The sequence below is a fragment of the Cynocephalus volans genome, chromosome 11 (genome assembly GCF_027409185.1).
Source record: "Cynocephalus volans isolate mCynVol1 chromosome 11, mCynVol1.pri, whole genome shotgun sequence".
NCBI lineage: Eukaryota > Metazoa > Chordata > Mammalia > Dermoptera > Cynocephalidae > Cynocephalus > Cynocephalus volans.
The window spans coordinates 87,561,014-87,569,442 of NC_084470.1; the positions used below are offsets into that span (position 1 = coordinate 87,561,014).

Here is an 8,429-nt window from a genome sequence, read left to right on the forward strand (position 1 = left end):
TCTTTGCCCTCCTGCTCTGGGTGCAGAGCGCAAACTGCGCCTCCGAAGTTCCTGGCAGGAGATGGCTGACCCCAGCTGGCACACCACGTCCCCCGGGTCTCAGTCGCAGTTCGCGGCGCTGCGGCCCGAGCCCCGGCCACGTGAAGTGTCACGCCCCACGCTGCTGCAGGGCAGGCGCCGCCGCCGCCGCCGCGGTTGTGTAACGCTGCAGCCGGAGGGAGGCGACCCGGGCGCCTCTGCTCTGGAGGGGGCAGAGGGAGGGAACGCCGGGCACCGCGCCCGGTATCCTTCTGTGCCTGACTAGCCGGGGAAGGGGGGGCCCTGGGGGCAGGGGGTGCGCAAGTGTGTGCCCGCCCCCAGGCTGCGCCCCAGAGCGGAGCTCCCGGGGAGCGAGGGGCCCGGGGCTCACACCCTCGGCGGTCAGGTGCGCGCGGCGTGCTCGGCGGCGGCCTCGGCTGCCCCGGCGCTTGGCAGCAGGCCCGCTTCCCATGGGGTGACATCCGCTCCGCCCCTCGGTCCCTCCCCAAGGCGGGCAATTCCTGGACGCGGGGCTGAGCAGTGGGGGGCAGGGAAGCCGGGACGGAAAGAAACCCCAGCCTCTGGGGAAGGCAGGGGGGCCGGGCGACTCCCTCCGCCGCGCGCCGGTTCCTCGGAGCAGGCCGGGCGGGGGAGGAGGAAGAGGGCTGGGCTGGAGCGAGCGAGGGGATATTCCTCTCCCGGCTTGAGTCAGACGCGGGCGGATCCGTCCTCCCCCGTTCCCTCCCAGGAGACGGGAACTTACTTCATTTCCCTGGGGCAGGTTCGCCCACGTTACCAACTGCCCCCTCCCCCCCGTTCCCCAGTCCCTTCTAGCTTCCGCGCCCCCCACCCAGATGGGCAGGACCCAGGCTGCGCTGCCACCCCTCTTCGGGGAAAGGCGGCCGCAGCCGCAGACACCTGGGGCCGGGGGCTGGGGGTGGGGGCTCCCTCGCAGCCGCCGGAGCGTTGTCCAACACGTGAGACTCATGTGATGAAGCCGGGGGAGGGCGGGCAGGTCGCTCCTTCCCTCCCCAGCAGCGGCCAGACGTGCCTGGAGTCACAGGGTGGAACACGTAGCTCCAACCCACCCACTCGCTCCCATTTAACCCAGCCCGCAGCCTCTCCATTACTCCTCGGCTCGACACCCCCCACCACCCCCCGCGCGAATCGCCCCCCCCCACTCCCTCCCGCCTCCCCGCCCGCCCCACTTCTCATTCACTTGGCTAGCACGCCGCAGACAGCGCAGGGCGCACACACCGCCAGTCTGTGCGCAGAGTCGGAGCCAGAGGCCGAGGGGACACCGGGCCATGTACGTCCGCAACTGAAGCAGCACCTCAAAGCGCAGCTCCCAGCAACCCAGCGGATTTCAGGGAGCTCAGACTCAGAGGATCCTCTGCAGAAAGACCACCTAAACCCCCTCCAGGACAGTCTTCACCCCGACGCTTCGCTAGTGCAGACAGGAGCGCGCAGTGGCCCCGGCTCGCCGCGCCATGGAGCGGATCCCCAGCGCGCAACCACCTCCCGCCTGCCTGCCCAAAGCGCCAGGACTGGAGCACGGAGACCTACCAGGGTAAGTTGGCACAACCTGGTCCCTTCAAGGCCCAACTCCAGCCCTGTGTTCTGCGCCGCTCTCAACTTGGAGCAGCTGGGGGTGAATCCGGGGGGTCTTGCCCGCCTGCAGCCGGTGCGCACGCAAAGTCACAACCCTTTCTGGCCCCTCTCCCTGCAGGATGGATTTTGCCCACATGTACCAAGTGTATAAGTCGAGGCGGGGAATAAAGCGGAGTGAGGACAGCAAGGTAAGCGCACCCTTGGGGACCCCACGCCCCAGCCCCTGGCGCGCGCTGAGTTTCTAAGAAAAGTTTTCTCGCTTTGAGGTTGGCAGGGGGATGCAAGGTGTGGTCTTATTACTTCTACTGAATGACTTGGAAAAGAAGGGGCAGAACGTGGTGTTGGGTGCGACTCTGCTGTCCTGCCCGATTCTTCTCGTGCCTCGGGGCGGGGAAAAGGGGAGCCTTTGCATCCCCTTCCCCAGGAGCCCACAGCCTCCTCGTGCGCCTTGCAGGAGACCTACAAATTGCCGCACCGGCTCATCGAGAAAAAGAGACGTGACCGGATTAACGAGTGCATCGCCCAGCTGAAGGATCTTCTACCCGAACATCTCAAACTTACAGTAAGTGAGAGGCTGGCCCCTCTCCAATTCAGCTCCTCTGCCCAGAGGGCGGGCGGGGGTCACTCGCCGCCTGCAGGTCCCTCGGGGAACTGCAGGCCAGACCGCCGGATCAGAGCTGGCGGGTGGCTCCGTGTTCTTGTACCCTTCCCTAGTCCTGGGATTTTCTGGCAGCCTCATGCAAATGAGATGAAAACCTTTTGGACCTCTCCAAGTTGACTCCAACACCAGCTGGCATGCCTTTTCAAGAGTTTAAGACTTTCTCTTGTGATTTTCAGGGTTCTCCTTTCAGTCAGGTTTCTTGACAAACTTTAACTCAGGTTTCCAGACTTAAAGGAGCAAACCAAGCAACATGCAGATTTTATTTATCCCTTTCTCCCCTCACTCCCCCGCCCTTTTTAAAAAAAAAAAAGTAGGGACAAGCTTTGGTGAGTGATTTTTTTTACATCCTGTCCTTTCTTGACAGTAGCCAACAGCTTTCTAGCTTGGCAGCCATTGGTTGGGAAAAGGAAAAAGAAAAATATTTGGGTAAAAAGAAAAAAGCGTAGATGATCTGGAAGTTGTGACAGCGTGTCAGGAAAGAAGCTAGGGAAAGCCTCTTGGCTGCCAGACACAGTAGAAGTCCCTCTCTGGGTTGACACCACTGCAGAGAAATGTTATCTCTGGAGTCCCCTGAGTTAAGGTCAGCAGCGGCTGCTGGAGAAATTTATCTGTCAAAGCTGTCTCCTGAGGTAGTTGCAGCTTCTAAAATCCCTCCAAAGATAGATGACACCTGTTTTTTATTCTTTAATCAGATATACGTGTGTGTATGCATATGTATATTAAAAACATGATCTACAAACTCAAAATTTTAATTTGTCCAACTAGGAAAAGCTATTCCATTTTTTTTTCCCCCTTTAGAGACATTTCTCATTGCTAGTAAGTGTCCCAGAGGTGAGACTTCTCTGACCTCACCACTGACTAAGGCTTTTTTTATTCCAGACTTTGGGTCACTTGGAAAAAGCAGTGGTTCTTGAACTTACCTTGAAGCATGTGAAAGCACTAACAAACCTAATTGACCAGCAGCAGCAGAAAATCATAGCCCTGCAGAGTGGTTTACAAGCTGGTGAGTGCCTGACTCTGACTAACATCTCTTAGAGTTCCAGCACAGAGAGACTGTGAGCTCAACATTTGATGTAAGAAACATTCTTGCAACAAATTGCTTATGCGTATTCATTGGGGAAGATGGCAGTTTTATCTTTCCTAAAAGGTCAGACTTTTCATTTGGAATGCTTCTGTGTGCCACCTGGCGTGGATATGTGTTAGTCAAATGATAAAATATTTCTGTGGCATTTTGGCTTAAGAGTTTCTGGGTTTTGGGAGATTTCCCCCTTCCTTTTAAAATGCCAAGGCAATTATAATTTGCATCGTGGGCATTTTACAGGTGGTTGTCTGAGCCCTTTTTTATTGGTGAATAGATCACGGGTATGCCCCAGTGTTTTCATGTTTCCTTGCTTCCTTATCGTTCAGTGTGTGATGTGATCCTGGCAGGATGACAGTAGAAGTTTTTCCTGCATTTCATGAGGTTCTCTGAATAGCCACTAGGTATCTTGGTGAATTGCACAATCTAACGAAACCACTGAAGTTTCATCATTCCTTTCTGCTGACTTCCAGAGGATTTCTAACCTTTCAGTCTCGTCCCTTCCCAGTAATACTCTGCAGACTGGGGCAAATTATTCTATCCACTTTCTTGTTTTATTCTTCTCTGTCTTTCTCTCTAAGGCTAATATGAGAATCACAAAAACCCAGCAAGGGCTTCTGGGCCAGTTTCCTCATTAAAAATTAATCATATTAGGTATTGATCAATTAGATATGAAAGATGATCACACCTAATTTCTTGGGGATCATGGATAGAATACATGAAAAAATTTTAGAAAAAGAAACTAAAGATTTACAGTGAGACTGCGGCTTTTACAAGTCATTGAAAATAAACTCACTTTTAGGTGGTATTGTTTCTTCATTATTTCATTTTATGACTATCTGGCCTCTGTCCATCTTGCCATGGTGAAATCGGTATTCTATGAATTGATTCAGGTTTATAAACATACCAGAATGTTCATTGCTGCATCACCTACAATGAAAATTCTGGAACAACCTATAAATTCAACAAGAAGGGAACTAGTTCACCTCTATTAATTATGGCTCATTTATATGATGGGATATTGTGCAACTATTAAAAATCATATTTTATCTCTGCATGGTAGGATTGTGGGTTATTTTTATTTTATTCTTTATACTTTTCAGTGTAATTTTTCTCTGAGCATATTACTTTTAGAGCATAATTACATTTAGGAATGCAAGTTGGCAAACAGTATTTATTAACAAAAAGGAAAGCCCCCAGTTTTTGGAGTATAGGTATCCAGGTGCATCACAGGGCCTTCTGAAATGTTTTCCTTGCATCTGTGTTCCCCCCAGGTGAGCTGTCGGGGAGAAATATCGAAGCAGGTCAAGAGATGTTCTGCTCAGGTTTCCAGACATGTGCCCGGGAGGTGCTTCAGTACCTGGCCAAGCATGAGAACACTCGGGACCTGAAGTCTTCGCAGCTTGTCACCCACCTCCACCGTGTGGTCTCAGAGCTGCTGCAGGGTGGCACCTCCAGGAAGCCATCAGACCCAACCCCCAAAGCCATGGACTTCAAGGAGAAACCCAGCTCCTTGGCCAAAGGCTCAGAAGGCCCTGGGAAAAACTGTGTGCCGGTCATCCAGCGGACTTTCGCTCACTCGAGTGGGGAGCAGAGCGGAAGCGACACGGACACAGACAGTGGCTACGGTGGAGAATCGGAGAAGAGTGACTTGCGCGTTGAGCAACCGTACTTCAAAAGCGATCACGGACGTAGGTTCCCCATGGGAGAAAGGGTCGGCGCTATTAAGCAAGAATCCGAAGAGCCCCCGGCAAAAAAGAGCCGAATGCAGCTCTCCGATGATGAAGGCCATTTCTCCAGCAGTGACCTCATCAGCTCCGCGTTCCTGGGCCCACATCCGCACCAGCCCCCCTTCTGCCTGCCCTTCTATCTGATCCCACCGTCAGCGACCGCCTATCTGCCCATGCTGGAGAAGTGCTGGTATCCCACCTCTGTGCCAGTGTTATACCCGGGCCTCAACGCCTCCGCCGCAGCCCTCACCAGCTTCATGAACCCAGACAAGCTCTCAGCTCCGCTGCTCATGCCCCAGAGACTCCCGTCTCCCTTGCCAGCCCATCCGTCCGTCGACTCTTCGGCCTTGCTCCAAGCTCTGAAGCAGATCCCCCCTTTAAACTTAGAAACCAAAGACTAAACTCTGCAGGGGATCCTGCTGCTTCACTTTCCTTCCTCCCTACTTCCAAAAAAAAAAAAAAAAAAAAAAACCCCCACAAAAGTTTTTGTGAGTGCAGCGAGATTGTTCCATTGTGTATACTCAGATAATCGGAGGCATGGAGAGGAGATTCAGGGTGCGTGTGCATGCGCGCTACGTGCACGCGCATCGTGTGCCTGTGTGTGGATATAGGACATTAAAGCTCCTTTTGGGTAGGGAAGATGTGAAGGATTGCTTGACATCAGGAGATTTAGGGGGTTTGTAGCAGACTTCTGGGCTTTTCCCCACCCAGAGAATAGCCTCCTTTGATACAAATCAGCTGGATTTTCAAAAGCTTCAAAGTCTGGTCTGTGAGTCACTCTTCAGTTTGGGAGCCGGGTCTGTGGCTTTGAGAACAAGGTACTTTCAAAAGAGGGCTTTCCACAGCGCAGCTCCCAGCCAGCTGTGAGGACCCCACCCTTCTCCCTTTATTGTTGATGTGACTCACCAGACGACGGGGAGAGAGCAGTCAGACTGAACTCTGTTAAAGTGGTGAGGTAGCAGACACTGGCATAGCCGGGTAGTGGCTTGGGGAGATTTCTGCAGGTCTCCCCACCCCTGCCTCCAATGAATAAGGAGAATGTAGTTCCCTGCTCAGGCTTGGATGGTGATTAGCTTACTAAGGAACTGAAAATGGCCCCCTTGTGCAAGCTGAGCTGCCAGGGAATGAGGTAGGAGTTCCCCAGACTTCTGGCACCTGTTTTTTGGTCTCACCGGCAGTACTTGCTGTCCAGGGAACCAAACCAGGGTCTGAGAGATGTGGCCACCCAGGACGCCCCAAAGTAAACAAAGCTGAGTAACAAATTGCTACCTTCTAGCAAAGCTAGACTAGGTTTTAAATTAGATCCTAAAAGCTCCTTTTAACCAAGCTTAGCTTCTCAAAGGCCTAACTGAGCCTTGACACTGCAAGATCCTTTCTGTAGGCTAATTCCTCTTGCCTGATGGCATATGGAGTGTCCTTATTGCTAAAAATTCTCTGTCTCCTTCAAAGATGTTTTATTTTGGGTCAAGAGTTCTTGTTTTCCTGACTCGTCCAGCTAACCCTGCACCAGCTTTTCAAAATGCACTATGCTTTGATCGCCGATTGTGTTTTAACTTCTTTTCCTGTTTTTATTTTGGTATACAGTCGTTGCCTTTATTTGTAAAGCTGTTATAAATATATATTATATAAATATATTGAAAAGGAAAATGTTTCAGGTGTTTATTTGTATAATTACTTGATCTACAAAGTGAGAAAAATGAATGTATTTCTGTTTTTGAAGAGAATAATTTTTTTCTCTAGGGAGAGGTACAGTGTTTATATTTTGGAGCCTTCCTGAAGGTGTGAAATTGTAAATATTTTTATCTGAGTAAATGTTAAGTAGTTGTTTTAAAATACTTAATAAAATAATCCTTTTCCTGTGGAAGAGAAAGATGGTCTCCTGAACTTTTTAAATAACTTGATGTGTTTTATGTCCTCTTGTCTAGGACGAAGGTAACTAGTTAATCTTGGTGTAATTTCATTCAGCTTTTCATGTGCCTTATATTCACTCAGAATAAGCTTAGTCAACCTAGTAGGTAAATATTGGTTTAATTTTCTTTTTTATTTTTATTTATTTTTCTAAAAAGATGACCGGTAAGGGGATCTAAACCCTTGGCTTGGTGTTGTCAGCACCACGCTCAGTCAGTGAACAAACCGGCCATCCCTATAGAGGATCCGAACCCATGGCCTTGGTGTTATTAGCACCGCTTTCTCCTGAGTGAGCCATGGACCGGCCCTTAATTTTGTTTTTAACTATTCCACGCCAGGGGTTCACAATCATACTATACCTCTTTCCAGAGTTAAACAAAAAGTACATTTTTCCCCCTCCAGTCTGCTTTAGTCATGATCTTTAGAATTTGACAAAACCACGGAATAAAATCATGTGCCAGAGTGCCTGAGGAGCTTGCTGGAGGGGCAGTCACGTTGAGAAAAGATTTAATGGATTATTATGCAATAGTAATTGATGCTGGAGGTAGCACCTCTTTGCCAAGGCAGTTTGACGTTTTCAAATCTAGCAAGGTCTAATGGATTTGCCGTATCCTGTCTTATTGCTGCTGGAGGCAACGTTCCATAGTTATTTTCTACATCCTTCCTGGACTTCCTCTCATTGGGTGTGTTTGTGCGTGAATGAATATTGGTGTTCCTTAGTCAAGTGCTCTCGTTAAAAAAGGGAAAAATTCCATGGGAGAAGAAGTGGGAAATGACAGGGTCGAGTATTTTTGCCTCTCCCCTTCACCTTGATTTGCAGCATTCCTGTCAGATACTCCCTCTCAGAGGTGTCCTGATGTCTCCTGATGGCCAGTGCCTGGCTCCACATGCTCCAGCCCCCAAAACATCTGAAACTTCCAGAACCCTCTGGTTCTCTGGAGTGCAAGTAGGGAATTCTCAGCCAGGCACAGGCACTGCCTGCCCATTAGGACTGTTTGCTTCAGTTGTCATCTTCCCTGTCTCTTGATGGGCCAGCAGGTGAGGGCGAGAGTGAATGTCCCTTGCTTGTGATAGACGGATGTGGAATGCACAATTGTCCCCAGGCCATGTGGTGTTGTGCAAGAAGCCCAGGACCTGGAGTCAGGAGGCCTGGCATCAATACCTGGTGGTCTAACCTCCCCCTCCACGCTTGTTTAGGACTAGATAAAATAAGGATTCTGAGCCCTTCTCACATGTCCTGGAGCAGGCAGACAGCAAATTCTGTAAATCCCTCCTTCTCCCAGCACTTACAACCCACGCTTCCAGGTCTCCAGCATGCTAACCCCCTGAATTCCTCCATGAGTTGCCAGAACTTTACAGCTAGACTTTTTTGGTAAAAGACCGGACAAGTCAAGTTTATCCTGATGATGGAGCCCGGGGTTGA

At 50.6% G+C, this 8,429-nt stretch overlaps 1 protein-coding gene across 1 annotated transcript; it reads left to right on the top strand.

Annotated features, from left to right (window-relative positions):
* Positions 1–640: 640 nt before the first annotated feature.
* On the top strand, positions 641–6,931 carry BHLHE40 (basic helix-loop-helix family member e40). Its single transcript, XM_063115081.1, has 5 exons — positions 641–1,588; positions 1,748–1,817; positions 2,084–2,191; positions 3,170–3,293; positions 4,643–6,931. The coding sequence occupies exons 1-5, from the start codon at positions 1,509–1,511 to the stop codon at positions 5,497–5,499; spliced, it is 1,239 nt and encodes a 412-aa protein (XP_062971151.1). The 5' UTR covers positions 641–1,508; the 3' UTR covers positions 5,500–6,931.
* Positions 6,932–8,429: the final 1,498 nt, after the last annotated feature.

Bases quoted from the DNA above. Each gene is read 5' to 3' on its own strand.
- BHLHE40 (XM_063115081.1), top strand. From the start codon at position 1,509: ATGGAGCGGATCCCCAGCGCGCAACCACCTCCCGCCTGCCTGCCCAAA. The intron at 1,818-2,083 runs GTAAGCGCACCC...TGCGCCTTGCAG, and splicing joins AGCGGAGTGAGGACAGCAAG to GAGACCTACAAATTGCCGCA. The intron at 2,192-3,169 runs GTAAGTGAGAGG...TTTTTATTCCAG, and splicing joins CCGAACATCTCAAACTTACA to ACTTTGGGTCACTTGGAAAA.